Genomic DNA, 23455 nt, shown 5'->3' with positions numbered 1-23455 from the left:
CTTGGTAGAATGGGAGGATAGTGTGGGTTGCTTCTGGCTAGGATGGGGGAGGGGTGCTATTTGGAGGCCAGAAATTTTCGGAGGGAACCACAGAGGGATTAGAGGATCTGAGTGCTGGCCTCTAGGGGCTGCAGTGAGAGTGAGTTCATGCATGTGTATTGAGGTGCAGGATTAGAGATTGTGGAAGCACTCTCCACCTTCCCTCTTGTGTCTCCAAACCTCCCCTTCCACACCATCAATATCAGACACTGGAGTCCTCCAGAAGCCCCAAGACTGTTTCAAGAAGGCCAGTGTCAGCTCAGTCTCAGTGCCACACATTCATGGTAGAGCTATAACCCTGAGGAATACAGGATGACCTTTCTCCCCTAGGTTGAGCCTTCTCCAAGTCAGAAGACACCAGGGGAGTGGGTTCCCAGGCCCTAGCCAGATAGCAGCAGGCCTTCACTGTTCTGTCTTTTGCCTCAGTCCCTATTCTTAACCTTAGCCCCCACAATGGGCCACACCCTAGCCAACCTGCACTCACTGTGGGCACTTGTACAAATCTTTATCACTCTCATTCTTATAGTATTCGCAACCTAACTTCTCTATTCATTTGCCTTCGCTTCTACCACACTGCCCTCTCTCTCTCTCTCTCTCTCTCTCTCTCTCTCTCTCTCTGTTCGAGACAGGGTTTCTCTGATTCCTTTGGAGCCTGTCCTGGCATTCACTCTGTAGACCCGGCTGGCCTCGAACTCCCGAGTGCTGGTGTTATAGACGTGCAACACCCGGGGCTGGAGAGATGGCTCAGAGGTTAAGAGCACCGACTGCTCTTCCAGAGATCCTGAGTTCAATTCCCAGCAACCACATAGTGGCTCACAGCCATCTGTTATGAGATCTGGTGTCCCCTTTCTGGTGTGCAGATATATACAGAAGCAGCATGTTGTATACATAATAAATAAATAAAATCTTAAAAAAAAAACAACAACAACAAAAAGACATGTGCCACCAACGCCGGGCTTGTCTTGTGTCTCTTGTCTGACCATTTTGCAGTCCCCTCTAGTCAAGAGACTGCTTCCCTCAATCCTGATCATCTTTTCTCTTCATAGCAGCCATATGATCCTCTTATAAAGTATTCAGGACTCACTCCTGAGTGAGGCTGTGGGGCTGATCCTGGACCTCCTAGAATGAGGTCCAAAGTTCTGACCTGCCATTAGCCCATGTAACCTAGCCTCTCCTTCCTCCCCTGTCAGCCTCCAAACTCCAGGAAAATGGATACACAGACCCTACAATGTCTTTCCTCCAGGCCTTTGCACATGGCATTGCTTTGCCTGAGATATAATGCCTAGCTAAGCCCTTTCTGGGTCTAAGTGAGTGATGGCTTAGTGATACCTCCTCTGGGTAAAATGTCTGTTTGTCCTGCCTGCCCCTTTCACTATTCCTGGCCAGGTGCCAAGCCCCAGCCTGATGCTCCACCTCAACCCCAAGTTACTGAGAAAGTGTCAACATAACCAGGAAGACGTGAGGGCAGAGGATGCCCAGAGGACATCCTGGGTAGTCTAGAGGATGATAGTGAGTAGATATTAGATGAGCAGTAGATAGTGGATATTAGACCAGGTTGTTCCCTTGTTCAATCTCAGGACAACCAGCAAAGTTAGAGCAGCCATGAAGACTCTGAGGCTCAGAAAGGTGTGCTCAAGGCCATTCCATAGGTCAGATGGCCCAGCCATATCCCCTCAGTCTGAGAAGACCACATTTTCCAGATATCAGGACAAAGACCTGCTGTTGGCTTCAGTGACAGGCTGTCTGTAGCTCTTCCTCCCAGCTCAGTGCCCCCTTACTATGTGTCCTCAGATAGGTATCTCAGCTTCTCTAAAGGATGATGAGAGGATGAGAGTCCCAACTGTCAGTGGTCCTGATGTGTAATGATGGAGTGAGGGTGTGGAGGAGCAGGGTTACAACCCCCCCTTTTCTTCCTCTCTCCCCTTCCTCTGCAAGCATTGGGATCTGATGGGAGCCTGAACAGCTGCCTGCAGCTCCTCTTGCTTCTGTGCTCCTGGCAAGGAACCTCTCCCAGGCCCCATGGGTGTGACCCAGGCAGTGTCCTGAGTAGAGGGGACTGCAAATGTCTTAATGACCTACCCCTGGGGTACATCAGATATTCCCACTCATGCCACAGGTGAAGAAAGCAAGGCTTGTGTAAATCCTTGCCTGAGTCCACACAGGATGTTACAGGGGACTAAGGCTAAAGTCAGGTACTGTGTTTGTCTATAGGGTCCTTGGCCTGTTCTTCTGTCTGTATGCATCTTAGCCAGAGCCAGAGTCTACACTTCCTGAAGGAGTTAGAAGATAGTATGCAGAGGGCCTGCCCCAACCTTACAGGTTTTTCTGAAGGGAAGTGGCCAAAGTGGAGTCCCCTAGAATTGTGTGGTGCTACTCTTCTATGGGGGAGCTCGACCACTCAGTTATGTGACCTTGGACAAGTCACCCTCCCTTTCTGGCTTCAGCTTTCTTATCCGTAGATAAGGCTACTAGTAGCTCCCCCTTATCCCCCAGAACTTAGATAAGAGAAGGGTTTAGCCCAGTGCCTACATCAGGGTAAGTGTTCCACAGGTTACTGCTGACTGTTATTGTGGTTTTGTATAGTTTTGAATTTTTGCTTGTTTTGTTTTCAAGGCAGGGTTTCTCTGTGTAATAGCTCTGGCTGTCCTGGAACTCTCTCTACAGACCAGACTGGCCTTCAACTGATAGAGATCCATCTGCCTCTGCCCCTCCAATGCAGAGATTAAAGGCATGTGCCACTACTGCCTGGCTGCTTTTGTATAGTTTTGTTACTACAAGGTGAGTTTTAAAGTGAGTCAGAGAAATGTACATGTCCTGAAGCCCTGTGTCTAATTTCTAAGGCTTGTAGAAGCTTACCGAAAATCCTCAGTGTAGTCCCCATCAAAACCTAGAGGACAGGGAGGTTAAGGTCCCAAGAAGCAAAGTGACTTTCTAATAACAGATGTCATTCACTGCCCACAGTATGCCAGCCTCCACAGTAGGGCTAACCAAGCTGGGCAGGCTCTGTGGAAGGGTAACTGGTATCAGCCAGGATGATCCAGAAGGAATTCCTTAGTGGCAGAAGTGGGTAGGCTGGGAAGACACTCCAGGTGGAAAAACTAGCCCAGACAGAGGCATGAGAGCAGTACAGCTGCTGTAGAATACAGCATAGATAGAAGGAGGAATCTACCATTTCAGATAGAAAGGAAACAGTGTAGACTGAGGGCTGGAGCATGGGCTTCACCTCAGTGGCCTAGAATGCCATGTAGAGGCCTGGGCATGTATTAAAGAGAATGAGAAATGAAACTCCAGAAAAGGGGTTTTCCAGACAGAAGCTGTAAACACTTGTGAGTGCACTGGGCCCTTGACTGAAGGGATGGTGAAGGTACAGTCTTTATAATTTATGGGCTTAGGGCCACAAGAGTTGGGACCAGAATGCAGATGAGGCTGGTAACAGCCCGTTCCAGGAGCACATTTGCCCACATGAAAGGGCACACATGAGTGAGTCCAAGGAGCCCTTTTCAGTCTTCGCCTTTCTGACCTTTGCTCAGACAGTTTAGCTGGCTCACTCCTTAATGATGGGCTGCTGGGATCTGGCAAGGAGATCCACTAGTGACTCACGGATAAGGGTGTCAGCGTGTACGTGGAGTTTTGGGGGTCATGTGAAGACCCTTCCTTTCCTTCACTAGCAATTCTTTCCTTTTTCTCTATTTTCTGTTCTTTCCTTCCTTCCTTTTGTTCCTCTCTCTTGCTCTTTACCTCTCCCCCTCCCCCTTCCTTCCCTTGCAGGGAATGGAGTTGCACCCACTTTACCACTGAGCTATAGATCTTCGGGCTGCTGTCAAATTTCCAAACTGAGAAAGTGTCTCTGGGTTCCCAGGTGGCAGTGTCCTGCCAGTTGCCTTTGTTCACTCCTTAGTTATAGCCCCGCCCCCATACCTGTGTGTCATGCCCTCTCCTCCTGATCACTCCTCATTGCTACCACACTCTTGTCTCCCACCCTATATGGGCTGAGTATGCAAGCAGGTGCTTCACACTGACCAGCTTCCCATGGTGGCTTCCCAGCAACATATGTCAACATGCTTGCTGTCTTCTCCAGCATGCTGGGTGTCTGTATAGAACTGGCCAGGGAGGGTCTTATCTGTGGAAGTCAAAATGGACGGGGTCAATCTGCATCTCTGTGGTTCTCTGCACCCAGGTGTGCAGGAAGGCTCTGTTCTGGAAGACCCAGAGACATCAGAGTTCTGCCAAGGGTTCAGGTGGTGCAAGCAGGTAAGTACTCCAGGGATTGGGAGAGCAACAGTACAGGAAGCCTATTTATGCTAATGTTTGTGGGTGTCCAAAACCACATAGGCACAAAATAGGGGACTTGGCCCCTGGAATCTGCCTCCTGGGCTCCCTGCCTTTCCCACTGCTTTTGGATGGAACATTTAAGTCTCCATCTTTTTCTTCCTTTGCATAGTGGATGAGTAAGAGAGTACATATGTTTTGTGCTTTTGTTTATTTGTTTGTTTTTTCCAGATAGGGTTTCTTTGCATAGCCCTGGCTATCCTGGAACTCTGTATGTAGACCAAGCTAGCCTCAAACTCAGAGATCTGCCTATCTCTGCCTCCCAAATTCAGGGATTAAAGGCATGGGGTGTGGGGCATGGGGGGCAAGTATTAAAAGCAATGTGAGAGGACAAGAGAAGGGCCAGGTACAAGTATACCAGTTCATGACCTCTAAAAATGCCCTTGAGGTGCTCCAGGTCACCCCAGCGAAACTTGTGCTGGCCAGATGTTATGCATGCCTATAATCCTATCACTCAGAAAGCTGAGGTCTCAGTTTGAGACCATCCTGAATTACATATAATAAGTATTAGGGCAGCCAGAGCTAGTGGTAACCTCTCTCAAAAAACAAAACAAACAAAAAAATGGCCTTTCCAGCGTGAGCCAAGACCTGTGCATTTGAGGGAAGGAGGAAAAGGACAGAGTTGGGGATAGCTAGGATAGAGAGACCACTGTCCCTCCCCTGGCTCTTTCTGCCTGCTTTGTGCCTTATCCTACAGCCCTGGTATGCTTCTTACTGGCTTTTCAGGCTTCCCTGGGCTCTCCATGTTATCATAAATCTCGAGGGGAACCTTGAGTGGGGGACCTTGGTGGATTCCATGGCAGGCAAGGGTGACTGAGGTAGGAACAAACATGCCAGTTAGACAGAGCTTAAGTGAGAAGGTTTATTAGAAAGGGGAGGGAAGGGAAAGAAAAGAGGAAAGAGGTAAAGAGACACAGAGACAGAGAGAGGACAAAGGAGAAGAGGAAGACAGGAAAAGTCCTGTCTGTCTGCCCCAGGAGAACCTGGGGGAAGAGAACAGGAAAGAGAGAGCAGGGAGAGTAGGAAGAGAAGAGAGCGGGAAAGAGAGCTGGAAAAGAGAGCATAAGTGGGTGGGGGGTCTGTCTTTTAAAGGAGTCCTTTGTCCCTGTGTGCAGACTACACAATCAAGGAACCCTGGGCTGACCAAGGTACTGCCTGAGTGCATTCTGCCAGGTGACAGGGACAGGCCAGCCTAATGCCTGAATCCTTACATTCTCCAAAGAGGACCACCCCCTAGCCCTACGCCCACAGAAACAGGGCAACAAGGTCTCCATGCAGACCTTGAACCCTGCCTTCAGAGGTCAGCCTTCAGAGGCCAGCCCCACAAAATTAACCTTTGTTCCCATCTGGGAGCAGCTAGCTGGCACAAGGCTGCCTCGGGGCACTGTCTGTGCATCCAAATAAAACCTGAAAAATGCTGCCCCCGCCCAGTACTGCAGAACTCTGCTGAAAGGTAATTATAGGTGGCCTGGGATGGCCAACTCTACCCACAGTTTAGTGCTTACTGGGCCCAAGGCCAGGGACTATATGGAGCTTTCCACTGCCTGTCTTATTCTGTCCCAGGCCTTTAGGATGCCCAGCTTTGATGCTTTCTATCAGCTCACATGCCCTCTAATCTTGTCAGGGATGCCCTGGATATCAGGATGAACTCTAGACTCTGAAGAAGGTACAGAGAATGTGAGTTTAGAATCTCTATTGAAAACAATAATTCCAGCTTCCACACATACAGGATGCTCAGTACCTGACATCCTATGTTGGAGATGCTATCATTAGCTTCATCTTATAGGAGACACTGAGGCTCAGGAAGTCAAAATGACACACCCATTGTCACACAGCTAGTGGGTAGGCAGAGTGGGCCTCCCATCTTAACCTGTGCTGAGTTTCCAGCCAGAGTTCACAGACATGACACATGCTTCTCTCTAAAGCCAAAGGAGCAAAAGTAAGCAGGTAACTGGGTTGAATGGAGTAAGGTAAGGGAGTGGCCTAGCAGTATCCACAGCTGGAGGGCACCCCAACTATAAAGGCTTGCGTGTCATCGTGAGTTAGCATCTGGAGGAGGTGACAGAGTGGTAGAGAAAATAGTGGACACTTGTTTGGCTGCCTTACTACCTGTTCTCTCTGCCATGCCACCTCCCTTGAGCCTGCCCAGAGTTTCTTAGCCTGTCAGGAGCCTACAGCTTGCTTGTCTCCTACAAGAGTTCCTATCTAGGACTCTTCTGTGTTCACACTGTCTTGGATCTAGCAAGGATGCCTAAGTCTGATAGGCATAGAGACTTAGGCCCCACCTCCTTTGGCACAAGGACTTACTGCCTGGGCCTCTGCCAAGATTTATCTCTGGAATTTGCTTTGAAATTCTCCTAGTCCCCACTGACAAGTGAGGCCCAAGCTGTGACCGCCCTTGTCCCTGGACTCAGGGATTTTTGTCCATAGTACTAGAAAATTCTTGCAGGTATCTATTAATAACTGACTCCTTTTTGCATGACAGTGACTTCCATTCTCTTACTGCTTATTCCCTTTCTGGCTCTTAGTAATGTTAGAGTAAAAAGATCCTGTGTTCATATTTCTTATCTCTACACTGAATGGTGTCTCCAAATGACCTCTGTACTGACCTTGTTACTAATCAACGAGGGACAAGAAACTCTTACTGAGTACCTACTCTGTGCTGACTGCTAGTGTCAGGAGGGAATGTAAATGTCTAGGTGGGCTACCATGCTATTTGATAAATGCATTTCTTGCCAGTCCTTCAGAATACAGCTCACCATCCTCTCACAGCTCCAGGTGCCACTGGCAACCAGTGAGAGTTCTCATGAAAGTAGAAACCTATTTACCCTCCCTTCTACGCCCTACCTCCTACCCAAAATTGAGGCCAGGCTCCGGCCAAGGCTTCTTGTGTAATGCTGTCCTTGTCCTGTGCCACCTCACAGTGCCTGTGCCCTGATTTCTGTCCTCATTCTCACTGCCTGACCCAGGATGGGAAGGCAGACAGGATCATCTGTCTTCCTGTCTCAGGTTCCTGCAAGGCTAGGATAGCCTGGTTGGGGACATAGCCCCAAAGTGGCACAGTACCTCTCGAAATTGTGTCAGAGAACTTCCACAGCCTTTGCCCTATCTCCATCCTGAGCCCTTGGCTGATGCAAGTCTCCACAAGGCTGGTGTGGAGCACGAGGATTGCAGGGCTGTGGACCAGCCTGCTGAACACTGCAGCTCACTCTGCTCGCTTACATGTTTCAGCCATTCAAACATATGGATCAGAACTCACAGTTTACTTAAGTCTGGAGGTGGGGAAGGGGGTCTAAAGTCTCCCTGGGCAGAAGGGACCTGACTCAAGGCCTTAAGGTCAGTAGGGGGAAAAAGCAAGTTCTCAAGTGGGTTCTTTTGTTTGTTTTATTGAGGCTAGCCTCGAACTTGCCTCTGCAGTCTGGGTAGACATCATAGTAATAGCAACCCTCCTGCCTCAGCCTCTTGAGTGCCGGGATTACAGGCGTGCATCACCATACACAGCTCTTTCAGAGGATTCTTGAGAAAGAATTAGACTTAGATCAGATGAACCGAGCTCAAGCCCTGCCCTGTCCCTTGGACCTAAGTTTTCTGACCTGTTAAATAAGATAAATACAGTAATACTTATCTGCTAGTGGTAGAGTGCTTGCCTGGCACATATTAGGCCCTGGGTTTCATCCCAGCACCACAAAAATCAAAGAATTAAGCTAATGCTGTGACCCTTTAATACAACTCCTCATGTTGTGGTGACTCCTAACCATAGAATTACTTTTGTTGGTATTTCATAACTGTAATTTTGCTACGTTATGAATTCTAATGAATCTGATATGCAGGATGTCTGATATGCAACCCCAGGTTGAAAACTGCTGGTGTACATGAACAAGCTCAGGCAAGAACATAGCAATTATTTAAAAACTACAGGTCAGGCCAGTACAGTAGCCCAAACCTGTAATCTCAGCACTCAGGAGGCTGAGGCAGGAGGATTGCTGCAAGTTCAAGACCAGCCCGAGTTTCAGAGGGAGGCCCTGACTCAAAGAATAAATAAATAAATAGATTAATTAATTAATTGATCCAAGGCAGGAACCCAGACAGACTGTCCTGGATGTGGGGCAAAAGAACTGGGTCGGGTGTAGCCAGAGAGCTGCATTATTTACTACCTCGGCTATAAAATATTTACATGGATTCCTGATCATTTATGGTGTTTGTTTTCCTACCTTTGGGTTCCTGGTAGGTAAACTGTGAGCCCTGAAGCTCACCCATGGGAGGAGACTCAGAGCACACTGGCAGGGAGAGAGCTCTTAACTCCACATTCTTCTAGCAGGCCTCATGTCCCCACCCAAGGAACTCCAGGGGAAGCCAGGAATCTAAGCATACAAGGGGACACACAGACAAAGGTCAAGCTGTAGGAAGAGGACTGTTTCAGAGAAAGACAGAAGGGTGCCCTAGTACCCCCTAGCCATGTGGCCCTGGACAACTGAACTCCTCTCATCCTGGTTGTATCATGGTAAAATGGGGCTAAGGGTATGGTAGTTTCTTTGTTTTGTTGTTTGAGTGTGTGTGTGTGTGTGTGTGTGTGTGTGTGTGTGTGTGTGTGTGTGTGTGTGTGTGTGTGAGAGAGAGAGAGAGAGAGAGACAGAGACAGAGACAGAGACAGAGACAGAGACAGAGAAGGCCAGAGGTTGAGGCTGAGAGTCTTCCTTAGTTGCTCTCCACCTCAGTTTCTGAGACAGGACAGCCCACTGAATCTGAAGCCCACCTATTGGCTCTGCTGGTCAATGAGCTCTTGGGATCCACCAAACTCCCCTTCCTCCAACATTGGGGCTTCAATTGCACCCAGCTTTCCTGGGGGTGCTGTGAATCCAAACTGCAGGTTCTTATCTTGCATAGCAAGCACTTTACAACTGAGCACCCTCCCCAGCACCACAAGAGCTCACTAAGTCGTCTGGGTTATCCTTGAACTCATTCTATAGGTCAGGCAGGCCTTGAATTTGCAGTCCACTCATCAGAGGGAGATAGGGTGGTATCAAGTGGACTAGCAGGCCAGGCCCTTACACAGTCCCAAGCTCTTCTAGCATACCTGTAGCCCTCACCCAAGGAACTCTGGGGACAGCCAGGATCTAAGGATACATGGGAAGCACAGGCCAGGAGGTGCCTCTTAGTTCTCTGAGAGGAGAGGGCTTCTCAATCTAGCCAAAAGTGGAGTTCTGCACAGCTGGAATTAATGACTCCAGGAAGTGGGACCCAGACTCTTGGCTCAGAGACTTATGGAGACCAGGGGAAAAGTAAGCCCAAGACTTGTGGGCTCCAGCATGGGTCAGCAGAATGAAAAAGACCTCAAGGGGGCAGGAATAATGAGGTCTGCAGATTCTTGAAAGCAGCTTCCCATTCTGGATGTAGACAAGAAATCAGCCCATTCTTGGACCGTCTCACCAGCATCCTCACTGAGAACACTAAGACCAGAGACAAGAGGGATCAAAAGGCCATATAGACTTGGAATTGGGACTAGAAAATAGGTAAATTGTGTCCTAGTTTTAAAAGTTTTTGATCTGTGGACTTTGAGTTAGCAAGATCGTCAGCAATTATCTGGCCCAGTTCCCCAGCACAGTACTTAGAATGCGCACACTCCAACCCTGTTAGCCTCAAATCATTCTTCTCCTTCCCCTATTTTGATCTTTGTCTATGGCAGAAGTGCACAGTCTGTACACCCAGGCGCCAGCAGAAGAGAAGCTGTTCTTCAGTATTTCATTCTGAACACAGAGTTGAATGTAGGAGACCTTTTGTTGAAGCAGTGGAAGAGTGAAGAAGTGGAAGGGTGGCCCAGAGAGGAAGCCACCAAACCTGAAGGGAGCAAAGGACGTGAGAGTCCTGTGCAGGGTTACCCTGGAGGTCTACAATGGCAGTTTAGGGGATTTTCTTGCCATGTTTCTTAACAGCATTTTTGGAGGGAACTTCCTGCTTGGAGGATTCACTTCCCTCCCTTAGCTGTAGCTCTACAGGTGCAACTGATTGGAAACCCCATCACTTTTTTTCTGCGGGGTTGCTGGAGAAACTAGGGCCTGTGTCACTGCCCCTCTGCCCTATTATACCCAAGGAGAGAGCAGGAGCTCTAGGATACATCTGAGGATCATGGCCCTCTGAGCAACACCCCGGAAACCCAGGAAATTGAAATCTCTACCATACATCTGAAGTCTGACACCAACCACTCAGTCTTTTTGTTTTCTTTTGAAACAGGGTCTCACAGTATAGCCCAGACTGGTCTTGACTTTGCCACTCTTCTGCCTCAGACTTGCAAATGCTGGGATTATAAGCATGTACTACCATGCCCACTCCACTCAGTCTTGAGGCAAACTTCAAGCCATCCAGAGGACCCAGAGATCTTTACTAAGAGTCTGCAGTGTGCCAGGCATTGCATTACTACTTTAGTTTTACTTGACTCCTGGTCTATAAGGTGAATAAATGCTATTATATAACTCCGTTTTACAGATATGAAAACTGAGGCCATACAGAGTCAAGTTACACTAAGATAGCTGGGTGGTAGTGGCACACACCTTTAATCCCAGGACTTGGGAGGCAGAGGCAGGCAGATCTCTGTGAGTTCGAGACCAGGCTGGTCTATAAGAGCTAGTTCCAGGAAGCCTCCAAAGCCGCAGGGAAACCCTGTCTTGAAACCCCCTCTCCCAAAACAAAACAAAACATAACAAGTTACACTAAGATAAAGCTAAGAAATGTTATATGTTGTCTCTCATAGCCCCAAGGCACAACATGGAGAGCCCTTGGTATTTGCCATGGCAACGTATGAGATTTCAAGTGTTTGAGAATGACCTTAAAGATCAGGCATTTTCTGTCTGAGCATCATTGTAGCAGAATTTGAGTCCTGCCTAAGTCATGGCTGGTGTTGGGAGAGAGCCACACATTTTGAAGCTAAAATGAAGAGAAGCAGGCTGAGCTATTGGCCAGCACCTCGTTAGAAAGGCAAAGGGGATAGTCAAGCTCTATCTTTCTATAGGACGCAACCTTAAGCAAACTGCTTTCCTCTTAAACTGTAAGAGGAGAGGCACAAGCCAGACCTTGAAGGACCCTGGTAAGGACTGTGCTTGGGTGTGTAAAAGTCCAGCTACTCCTGGAGCATAGCAGACACAAAAGGACAATGATAATGACCATGGCCAGTAAAAATTGAGACATGATTCAAGACTTCTGGCAGGTCCTGAAGTCCAAGCTGATGGAGGACAAGAAGGGTGATTCCAAGGGGCCAGGGTGGCCATGAATGCCTGGGCCAGGGAGACATGAAGGTCAGACTGCAGTGACTGGCAAATTTGCTCAGGGGCTCTAGCCTGTATGTGAATGGCATCTCTACATCTTCCCAAGAGTGTGGCCAGGCACAAATAGCTGTTTTCTAATAAGATGTGTTGGGGAGATTAAATGTAATGACTTTCCAGAGCACCAGGTATGCACCTGACAAAAGCTTACCAAATGCCAGGAATTATGACCACTTATACCTGTGGTCACTATGGTATCTGTGAGGCCTGGTCCAGAGACCAATCTCTAGAGTGGTTCCTGGCCCCCAGCAAGCCCATGCAGTGTATCCCAGCTTTTGTTTTCTCTGAGGCAGAATCCCTCTAGTATCTATGGGGAAGAGAGCTGATCCATCACTGAATAGGGTTAAAGTATGTAGCCAGGGCTTCTAACCTTTGGCCCTTTCAACCGGCTCCATTTCCTTCATTAGGTCAATCAGGATACGGTTCAGGACATCGAGTTGTGAGGCTTTGGCACCTTCTACCTTGTCTCAGCTCCATTGCCTATCTACAGAGATCCTCACTGACCCCCAGCTGATGTAGGCCTCCACATCACATTACCTGCCGTCTTGACTTTAAGGCACTTATCTGGACCTGTAATTATCTTATTGACTTGGCAATAATTATTGGTTTACTGTCTAACTTCTAGCACCTGTTGGAAAGTGCCTTGATTCAGGGTTCTTGAGTGTATCTTAGAACAGTCTGTTTGGTGCTTAGCACTTAAGGGACACTAATGAATACTTGCCGAATGAACAAATGGCAAACATGCAGGCAAAGGTTCACATTGGAGGGAGGTACAAGAACAGCAGATAGGAATGCAGACAGCCTGGGTTCCAGATGCAGCTCTGCCTTCAATAGCTTTGGGACCTGGGGCCTCAATCTCTCCTTTGATATCGTTAGGTCTTTCGGGTTTCAAGATCTTTCAGGCCCCAATATTCTGTGCCTCTAAGGGACCCCGCTAGGCTATAACTCTAGGAAGCCTTGTTGGCCAGTGTGAAGCAGGAAGTTGCCATGACAAATACAAGCATATTTATTTTGAAATATTTTCTCAGAATGTCTGTGCCTGGGCCATGAGTGACTAAGACCAGAGAATTCTCTCCTCCCTTGGGGCAGCCTCCAATAGCATATGACTTCACACACACACACACACAGACACAGACACACAGACACACACACAGACACAGACACACAGACACACACACAGACACAGACACACACACAGAGACACAGAAACACACACACACAAACAGAGAAAGAGGTGCATATATAATATACATGTTTATATTCACATACTCATACACACTCATATAGTCCTCATTACACTTGTTTGCATATGGCCATGTATACACAGCACAACTCAAGTGAACACTCACACAAATGTACTCATACGTTTCCCCCATACACAAAGCTCATTTATACAACATCCTCACACACTCAAGAGCACAAAAAGACAATCACACATATTTTCACTCTTTTGTCCCATTGTGTTTGTAGCTACCACCACCCCACATTGCCACACCAGCTCAGGACCACACACATAAACTCACCTGAATACATGCTGTTACACCACATGTATACACTCATGTGTATCCTCACACACACACACACACACACACACACACACACACACAAACCACATACAAACCCTCACATACAATCACACACATTTTCATGCCTATGTGATCATACACTAGTTGAAGCATTACACATGCAGTTACACCCACACGTGCACACGGTGCTTATATCCTCTTCTGCTCACTCTTGCATATGCTTCCAGACTTTCACCTTTCACACACATGTTCATATACTCACATGCTCATACACAACCTGCAATACGACTCATACAGCACACACATACACACCTTTGCACATGAACACATACACACATACATACATTTATTGCTGTGCATGCTCAGACATCCAGACACGCATAAACTCATTCAGTCACATACACTGGAACACGCACAGACACGTTCACACATGCGCAGCCTTTTCTACTGAATTAGTTCCCCTCCCTCTCCCCCTCCCCACCCCCATGGGCAGCTTGCCCCTGCTCTCTCTTTTCCCTCTTGGTTCTATTTATTTTTCTTAGCTATGATGAGTGTGTTTGGAGAGGGATCTATTTTCACCCTATCTGGAAACATATTTCCCCTTGGCCATGAGCTTGGCAGATCAGTGAGAAGAGTCCTAGTTGCCATGTTGTGGGCTGGGAGGTCTAAGGTCACACTAGGATGGAAACCAAAAAGTCAGAGGCAGGAAGGCTCCCCAGGGTGGTCTGGCAGCCTCAGCTGGAGCTGCTGCCTCTGATGACCCTTGGGGTTACCCTCGCTGCCACACCACTGAAGCAGCTGTAGCTGAAGGGTAGCCCTATCCCCTTGCTCCTTCCATCTGACCTGGGTTTCCCTGCCCCTTTATCACCTTGTTTTGTTTTGTCTTTCAAGACAGGGTTTCTCTGTGTAGCCTTGGTTGTCCTGGAACTCACTCTGTGGACCAGGCTGGCTTCAGCCTCAGGGAGGGCAGATTGCACAGACAGAGCCTCAGAAATCTGAGCTCCTTGTCCAATCGGCACATCTTCCCCATTTGGAGTTATGTCCTTTCCAATTCTACAGCCTGGGAGAGCAGAGCAGGACAAGCCTTCATGCAGCAAGCTCGGTCCTGGCTTTATGTGTCCCTTCCCATTCCCTGGCATGATGGGATGTAGTTAGTAAATGTCGTCGAAAATCAGAATTTAAATGTGGACTAAAGATTTAAATATAAATGTATTCAAACAAAATATTCAAATGACTGTAAGAACATAAAAAGTTGTCCAACATCACTAGGCACTAGAGAAATGCAAATCAAAACCATAATAAAATACCATCTCACACCCACTAGGATGTGTATGACAGGGGACTGGAGAGATAGATAATTCAGCAGAGAAATCACTTGCCAATCAGACTCAAGAATTTGGGTCCCTCTTTATCATGTTAATAGAAAAAATAATTTAAGAATTTATTCCCTAAAAACCACAAAAAAGCCAAGTGGGTGTGGTCCTGCCTATAATCCAGCACCCAAGCAAGCTAGCTAGCCAGACTATCTGAAACAGAGAACTCTTGTGCTCAGCCAGAGACCCAGCCTCAATGCATAAAGTGGAGAGTAACCAAGGAAAAAACCTATCTCAGGCCTCCACATGCACTCAAACACTACTTTGCACATGCATTCACACACACCGATGCTCATATACACACACAAGCACACCACACACACACACACACACACACACACACACACACACTCATACATATAAAGAAATAGTGAGTATTGGCAAGGTTGTGGAGAAACTGGAGGCCTTATGCATTGTGAACAGCAATTTAAAATTGTACAGCCACTGTGGAGAGCAGACTGGCAGTCCATCAATAGCAACACGAGTTACCACAAGACATAGCTATCCCACTTCTAGAGATGTCCACATCTGAACACAAATGTCCACATAAAAACTTGTACACAGAAATTAATGATAACACATTATTCATAACAGTAAAAAATGGAAACAAAAAAATGGAAACAGCCTACATGTCATTCAACTACGAATGTGGAACAGCCATACAAACATTATATGCCAGTGAAGTGATCCTGAGAAAGAACAAGAGGCAGAAAAAGAAGGAAGGAGGAGGGAGGGAGGGAGGGAGGGAGGGAGGGAGGGAGGGAGGGAGGGAAAGAAGAAAAGAAAGGCCAGCTAAAAGAATCTTTATGGGCCCAGCTTGATGGTACATGCCTTTAATCCCAGAATTTGAAAGGCAGAGGTGGGGGATCTCTGAGTTCAAGGCCAGTCTGATTTGCATAGTGAGTTCCAGGGCTACATACTGAGACCCTGTCTAAAAAAGTAATTTTTATGAGAATGGAACACAGAGGTCCAAAAATATTGAATGTTTTTCGTCATTCATGGGAGGAAATTATTCTAGCCCTGTTGATGTAAATATGACAAAAATGATGGTAATCACTTGTATTTGTTGAGCATGCTCATTCTATGTGCCTAGTAATGTGGACATTTCCATTTGTATTAGCTCATTTAATTCTTAGCCTAACCCACATGGCCGGTTTTACTACCACTTCCATTTTATAGAGTATGAAACAGTGACCCAGAGGCAAAATGACATGCCCAAGGAGCATTTGAGCTTGGATCAGTCCATCTCCAAAGCTCACAAAAATGGTTCTATGTGACCTTCTTTTTACATGGCAATTCACATCCACAATGAGAGACTAAAGACAGGAATGCAAGTTGCTACTATAGGCTATGGGGGGTCACACATAGATGGTGACAGGAGCCACCTGGTTTCTGTCTCCAGCTATTTCCAAGGATATATACCTAAGTTGGTACAGTGCTTGACCAGTATGCATAAAGCCCTGTGTTCAGCCCTCAGCAAGACATAAACCAGGAGTGATGGCACCTGTGAGTAGCTTTTGAGAAACTGGTCTGAGAGCTTGTGGGGCTACTGTCCAGCCAGACTGTGGTTTTAAGGGACAGGAAACTCAGCATGTGCTTAGAGGAGGTGTGGCCTAAACCCTCAACTGGCTCTGACCCAAATTCTTTGGGGTTTTGAATACACAAGGGCAGCCTCATGTGACCTTTCTATGTGTGTAGCCTTGGGCCTCAGGGACAGTTCCTTTCCACGCACCCCATGAGGAATTCTGTGCCAGGTTCAGGCCAACCACGAGTGGGCCAGGGACATTTCCTCACCAGGGACTTTTTGAATTCCTAAGAAGTGGATTGAAGGAAATGATAAAAGGGAACCTCTGAGGCCCTGCGGCTAGGATTTAATCCCAGCTCTACCACCTCTTGGAGCCTTGGTTTCTCCACCTGTAAAACGGGAATAATTTTATTTTGTAATTAGCCCACCTTATAAGATTGATGGGAGAATTTGTTGAGGTAAAATGCAGAAAATGGGGCCTGGACAAAGACCCAGAATCAGAGAAACAAAAACTGACAGACTAGTACACATTTTGTATACTTTTTCATTTATGAGGCTAGGTCTTGATATGTAGCCCAGGCTGGCCTTGAACTCATGATGATCCTGCCTCTGCTTCCTACGTGCTGAAACTGCAGATGTATACCACTGTTTCATGAGTGTGCAGGCATGCTCAACCCCACGTCTTCATATGCCATACACAACATTCATCTTCACACTTCCTCATACTGTATGCATGTGACCTTGCATTCAGACTTTCACATCCACAGACAAGTTCACAAGTCTACTTATTCATATGTGTGCACATATGTATCCATACACACTATCTCAAAGCAGATTCTGGCAAGTAGACCATGCAAATTCACACTGACCATGCCCCCATTCATGAACACCTGTGAATGACCCCCCCCAGGGTTTCTCTGTGCAGCCCTGGGTGTCATGGAACTAGACCTGTAGGCCAGGCTGGCCTCAAATTCACAGAGATTCACTGCTTCTGATTCCCAAGTGCTGGAATTAAAGGTGTGTACCACCATTCTGGGCTGAAATATTTATTTACGTATTTTATGTATATGAGTACTTTGTCTATAGGTACATCTGCACACCAGAAGAAGGCATCAGACAATTGTGAGCTGTCATGTGGGGGCTGGGAATTGAACTCAGGACCTTTGCTTGTAAGAGCAGCAAATGCTGTTAACCCCTGAGCCATCTTTTCAGCCTTGATTTTGTTTTTTGAGACAGAGTCTCATTATACAGCTCAGGCTGCTTCAAACACACAGCAAATCCTCCTGCCTTATCCTCCTGACCACTGAGATTACTAATGTGCACCAATATGCCCTTAATTTGTATTCATTCACATGCTTGTGTTCACCCCCAAGGACTTGATGTTCTCATGGCTGCCAGCTCAACACTGGCCACAGGCTGGTGGGTACAAGCGACAGCCAACTTCTGGGTCCACCCACAGGCTCAGCAAGTACCCTCCTCTGGGCTTCACTGGCTCTGCTTTCTCTGCCCTACATGTCCCTCTGTTTGATCAGTCCCTCTTATCCTTCAAAAACATCTCCTGAAAGGAATATTCCTTGATGCTTCAGCCAGAAACATCTCTCCACCCACTCCTATCCTTATGTTTGCTTTCCTTGCAACTTTTTAGCACCTCAGTCTCTCTGCTCTCATTCTGGGTTCTTCCCAAGAGAGATCCCTGAACTCTGAGAAGGCATTAATAGTGGCTCATTCACTCTTACGCCTATTCCAATGCCCATCTCAGAGCACTGAATCCAGAATGTTCCATATTGACGTTATGGGTATTGCAGGCTACTCTGCACAAATCAATGCTCAGAAGAGCCAGGCAAAATCAGGGTTTTGTGGCTGACTTCCAACCTTCTCACACCACTTCTAGAAGACCTGGGATTCAGGGACTGTTGTGTGCATAATTCCTAGCACATATGTTCTCCAAGACTCTTATTTAGGCAGTGTCTATAGGTGCTGATGTTCTGACTACTAGCCCTGGGTGCATGACCTATTGGAGGGTTGAACAAGCACAGGACAGATCTCAGGGCTCGCTTTATCTACTCTGGGCAGACAACTGCTTCAGCCCACTGAAGCAGACTGATTCCTCAAGGTGCCTAAAGATCCAGGCAGTACTTTCCAGAGTTTTGTCTAGTGCATCATAACTAACCAAGGTAATGTAAGTTCCAGGCCAGCCTGGGCTACAGAGTAAGACTCTGTGCCAAAGGCAAAACAAACAGACAAACACCACAACAAACAAAACAAACAAACATAAAAAACAATGCAGATTCCAGAACTCTTCCTGAATCATGGCTGCTGAGGTGGAGCCTAGGAATCAGAAGTGACAATGGGTCAATCCTTTGGTGTAATCTTGATTATGGGACTGACAACCACACTGCATTGCCCAGTTCACATTCTGGCATTTCCAATCATGACTCCTCAAACAAGTCTCTTACTTTTGCCACGCCTGTTTCCTGATCTGTAAAATAGAGGGGACAATGGTCTTGTTAGGCTGCTAGAAGAGCTCAGTGTGATCATGAAAAGAAAGAACTCAGTATACTGCTTTGTAGACTTGACAATGTGGACAGCTATGATCACAGCAGCCTTCTCATGCCCTGGGACTTTCAAGTGAGGAGCAGAGTGCTGATGTTCTATTTCAAGGAGGAGCCCTTTTGAAAGTTTCCTGGACAGCAGGAAGCCTTTGGCTAGGAGGGCCTTGCCCAGCAAGCCATGCCATCTAGTGGTTGTTGTGTGGGAATGTGCCTAACATTGGTGCCCACACTCAGCAGAGGCCCAGGGCTTGGCTTGCCATAGCCTTTACTCTGCCCTCCACCCATTGGCAGCCTCTCATCCTGCCCCATTGCCCTTGAGGTCTAACTGGCTTAGCACCAACCCTGTCACCTCCCACCAGTTTAGTAATGAAATTGGAGGCCCAGATCAGTTTTGCCTGGCAGAGAGGTTGCCTGGTACAGAAGCAAGTGGTAGGGAGGAAACCTGAGGAAGACAGCTCCGTTAGTGACCACCATTTGGAGTCTCAAATTCTCAAGCAGCCTGTTTTACTCTTTTGTGATTGATTCCTATTTGGGATTTTATGACTTTTTTTCTCCAGATTTTTTTTGTGGTCTCCCAGTATGATTTAAAGTCCTTGTGGGCCAAACCCATCTTCTAAAATTCTTACACCTACCTTAATAGGACATATGATATCTATATTAATGTCTACAACCATACCCATGTCAATAGCATAGATCCAGGCCTTAACACATGCTGGGCAGTCACTGTACCACTGAGCTATAAACCTAATCCTAGTATCTCCATTTAAAACAGTCATCTCATAGAGGGTCACCCAGCTAGTGAGTGGCAGAATGAGGATTCAAGGATAAGTCTGTCTGATGGTCAAACTCTCATATTCAGAATCTCAACACTCAACAGAGCTCAGTTCAGCTGAGAAGATGAGGGAGGACACAGGGGCCTTGAGCCATGCAGTTCAGTTGTGGTAGCAACAATAATGTGCCAGGAGGCATTTATGAGAGTTGACGAATGTTCTCTGTCAGTACTGTAGGAGGCAAATCCAGTTTGGTTCAGGCAAGAGGACTCTTCCTGGTTTATAGATGCCACCTTCTTGCTGTATCCTCTCACAATGAACAGAGAAACCATCTTTTCAAAAATTTTTTTTTAGGTGCTGAGGGTCAAACCACATGTTTGCACATGATAGGCAAGCACTGTATCTTTGAGCTATGTCCCCATCCCTCAAATGTCTTCTTTATGTGGCCACTGATTCCACCATAAAGGTTACATCATGATGCCCTAATTTCTTCCCAATTACTCTCCTAATGCCACCACATTCAGGTTTGTCATTATATGAATTTTGAGGAGATACAGACATCTAATCCATAGCAAGTACTGACTATGGGCAGTTAGGAGTCAGGACTGGGGTCCTGGGAAGGCAAAAAGCACTGTTATGGAAGTGATTTAGGCAGAGAAGGTGAACAGATACAAAGATAAACCTGACAGGGCCTCTTTGAGGACTGGTAAGGGTTCCAGATTTTCATTTGTTCGTTTGTTTTGAGACAGAATCTCTTTATGTCATCCTGGCTGGTCAGGAACTTGCTATGGAGACCCGGCTAGCCTTAAAGTCACAAAGATAGAGTTGCCTCCCGAGTGTTGTGGTTAAGGGCTCCAAATTGGGGGAAGGGGTCTAAAATGTACTGATAAAGACAGAAGGGTGCTATGAATAGATTTGTATGAGAGCCAATGGTCAGTATCTGACTAATAAATCTCTGCTGAGAGCTTTGTTCCTCTGACACCACTTGTTTTTCTTTGCTTTGTTTTGAGACAGGGTCTTCTGTAGCCTAGGCTGGCTAAGGATAACCTTGAATTTTTGATCCTGCAGCCTTTTGATCCTTATCTCATGTGTAATGGATTTCAGGTATACACTACTAGAGTAGGAATACATGATGCTGGGACTGAATCTAGAGTATCATGGATGTTAAGTAAGCACACTCAGCCTATGATGCCATCTTCTAAGAATGGCCGCAGTATTTTACTTATTTGCAAGAAAGACGCGTTCATAAAAGGAAACAGCTTTCATCAAAAAAAAAAAAAAGTAAGAATCGGGCTGGGGCTGTATTTTCTGTGGTAGAGCACTTGCCTTGCACGCATGAAGCCCTAGGTCCAATCCCCAGTACTAGGAAATGGGGCAGGGAAGAACTAAACAGGCTGGCAAATTGGCTCAGCAGGTTAAGTGCCTGCCATGTAAATTTGCCATTCTGAGTTTGATCCGATCTCAGAACCCATGCAAAGGTGGATATAACTGACAAGAGTTGTTCTCTGACATACACACACCTACACTACATAAAAATAAATATTTAGTTAGAAAACCAAACACAACAAAGAAGATATCAGCTTGTTTTTGGTGGTATAGTCCTGTAATCTCATCACCTGATCAGGAGTTCAAGGCCTTCCCAGACTCTGTAAGTGAATTCCAGGCCAGCCTTGGCTACACAGCAAGACCTTATTTCAAAATAACAGCTGGAATCCCTGTACTTGGGCGCCTGAGGCAGGCAGATCACTGAGTTCGAGTCAAGCTTGATCTACATGTCGAGTTGCAGGCTAGCTAGAACTACATAATGAGACCCTATCTCAAAAAAAAAAAAAAAATCAAATCAAACCAAAAGACAACAGCTGGGCCTAGGAGTACACCCCAGTAAGCCCAGCGTTCCCGCTGCAAGTTCTAGGAAAACACTGACTACAGGGTCGGAAGTTAAACATACTCTCAAAACAACAACACAAAAAGAACCGACTAAGAAAGACACAGCCTCACAAGCTGTTTGGACCCGCAGATTCTTGGGCCCTGCCCCTGCCGTCAAAGCCCCAATCAGGAACGAGTATGCTCGTGACATCATCTTTCCGCGACGGAGCGGGAGCAAGCGGTTTTCCGTCCTCTGAGCCGTGACACTGAGGCTATGGGTAGCCAGGAGGCCCTGGGCCAGGCAGCCCGATTGGCCTCCTCGGGTCTCCTGCTGCAGGTACTCTGCTGCGCCAGCTCTAGCGCGTGGTGCCGCTGCCAAGCCTCGCGGGGAGGCTGTCCTGGGTTCCCCGTGCTACCGGAGGTCCCATAGGAGACCACGGCGGCGGGGAGGGGCACCGGGTCTAGGAGTTGAGAGATTGCTGTAGGAGTCTTGGCTGAATGACTGACTACAAACTTGCCATTTTCTTTCTGAAGATTGCATTTCCTTGTTGCAGTGGGAGGCAGTCTAATCAAATGGTAGAGGCAGAGGCTACTTAGTGCTCAAGAATCTGATTCTTTAATGGGTTCATTTCTTGTGTGTTCCCCTTTTGCTTCTCAAACACCTTTCTTCAACTCTGATTCTGATTCTCATTGAATTTAGAGAGACCATATGGCATAGCTAAGAACCGGGATCCGGGTTCAGGCAGTACTTGCTGCGTGATCCAGGACAAATCACTTCAGCCTCGGAGCCTTAACTATTTGTCCACAGAATGAGGGCAATATTATCTAATTCAGAAAGCAGTTGCAAGTGTTGTTTGGGATCATTTGAATTAAGCACACCACGGTTCCTGTATTCCAGAGTGCACTTAATAAACTGCATCTTTTGTGTGTCCTTGGATAGGCCATTTTTTACTTTTGTTTTCCACAGATGACACTTAACAGTTCATCCAAATCAGCGGTTCTCAACCTATGGGTCGCAAACCATTTGGCAAACCTCTGTCTCCAAAAATATTTACATTATGATTCATAACAGTAGCAAGATTACAGTTATGAAGTAGGAACAAAAATAATTTATGGTTGGAGAGTGTCACCACAGCATGAAGAACTGTATTAAAGGGTTGCGGCATTGGATACCACTTATCCAAATAGTATCTAAAGATTCTTTCCGCCCTAAAAGTCAGTTCTTCTAAGTCAAATTTCTCATTTTTCTTGATGCCTTATCCTCCAGATTATCAACCCAACTGCACAGAGTCTTAGACACAAAGGATAGGAGAGAGAACCAGGCTCAGTTGGACTAAGTTAGATGACTGCTTTTAAGATAACAATTACTTGTGTTAGGTGTAGTGTGTGGCCTTTAATCCAAGCACTCAAGAAGTAGAGGCAAGTGGTTCACTATCAGCTCAAAGCCAGCTGAGCTCCAGCATCAGTTTTCTTTCTTCCTTTCTCACTCTTTTTTGAACCAGGTTCTCTCTATGCCTCCCTGGTTGTCTTGGATCTCATTGTGTGGATCAGGCTGACCTTGAACTCAGAGATCTACTCTGCCTCTGTCTCCCAAGTGCTGGGTTTATAGGCCTGTATTATCAATCCTGGCTTTTAAAAAAATTTATTTTATGTGCATGTGTGTTGGGTCCCCTGGAACTGAAATTACAGACAGTTGTAAGCTGCCATGTGAGTGCTGGGAATTAAACCAGGGCCCTCTGGAAGAGCAGTCAGTGCTCTTAACCACTGAACCATCTCTCCAGCCCCATTCCTGGCTTTTTAACTTTTTTTATTTTTTAAGAAAAGGTATTTATATATAACCCAGGCTGGTCTTGAATACTCTTGCTTCCATTTACAAAGTGCTGGGGTACCAGGCATGTACCACCATTTTGCATGTCATCCTTGCGCAGGGGCCATGCTAATCTTCTCTGTATCATTCCAATTTTAGTATATGTGCTGCCGAAGCGAGCACGTACCACCATTTTGAATGAGAACAGTAGTACAGCCTCACAGGGTCATTAGGAAGATTAGGTGAAATCCTGTTATGCTCTGGCACATAACATGGTGCTTATCAGTGTTAGCTGCTTTCTTAGTGTCATAGGTTTGTAAATGGCAGTATAGGGATGAAATAAGGTAAGCTACAT

The 23455-nt window shown here is 46.7% G+C and overlaps 1 protein-coding gene and 1 non-coding gene across 3 annotated transcripts in view; one reads left to right on the top strand and one right to left on the bottom strand.

The window, feature by feature from the left end:
• Positions 1–21496: 21496 nt before the first annotated feature.
• Rft1 (RFT1 homolog) overlaps positions 21497–23455 on the top strand; it is a 39875-nt gene continuing 37916 nt past the window's right edge. For both annotated transcript variants that reach the window (XM_035452361.1, XM_027389583.2), the window contains exon 1: positions 21497–21630. In XM_035452361.1, the coding sequence (XP_035308252.1) occupies positions 21568–21630 (63 nt within the window). In that variant the 5' untranslated portion in view covers positions 21497–21567. The remainder of the gene's footprint in view (positions 21631–23455) is intronic.
• LOC113832583 lies at positions 23177–23283 on the bottom strand. Its single transcript, XR_003479896.1, has one exon. It is a non-coding gene; the product is annotated as a U6 spliceosomal RNA (small nuclear RNA).

The sequence above is a fragment of the Cricetulus griseus genome (assembly GCF_003668045.3).
Source record: "Cricetulus griseus strain 17A/GY chromosome 1 unlocalized genomic scaffold, alternate assembly CriGri-PICRH-1.0 chr1_1, whole genome shotgun sequence".
Classification (NCBI taxonomy): Eukaryota; Metazoa; Chordata; class Mammalia; order Rodentia; family Cricetidae; genus Cricetulus; species Cricetulus griseus.
This window is presented reverse-complemented; position numbering and strand designations above follow the sequence as displayed.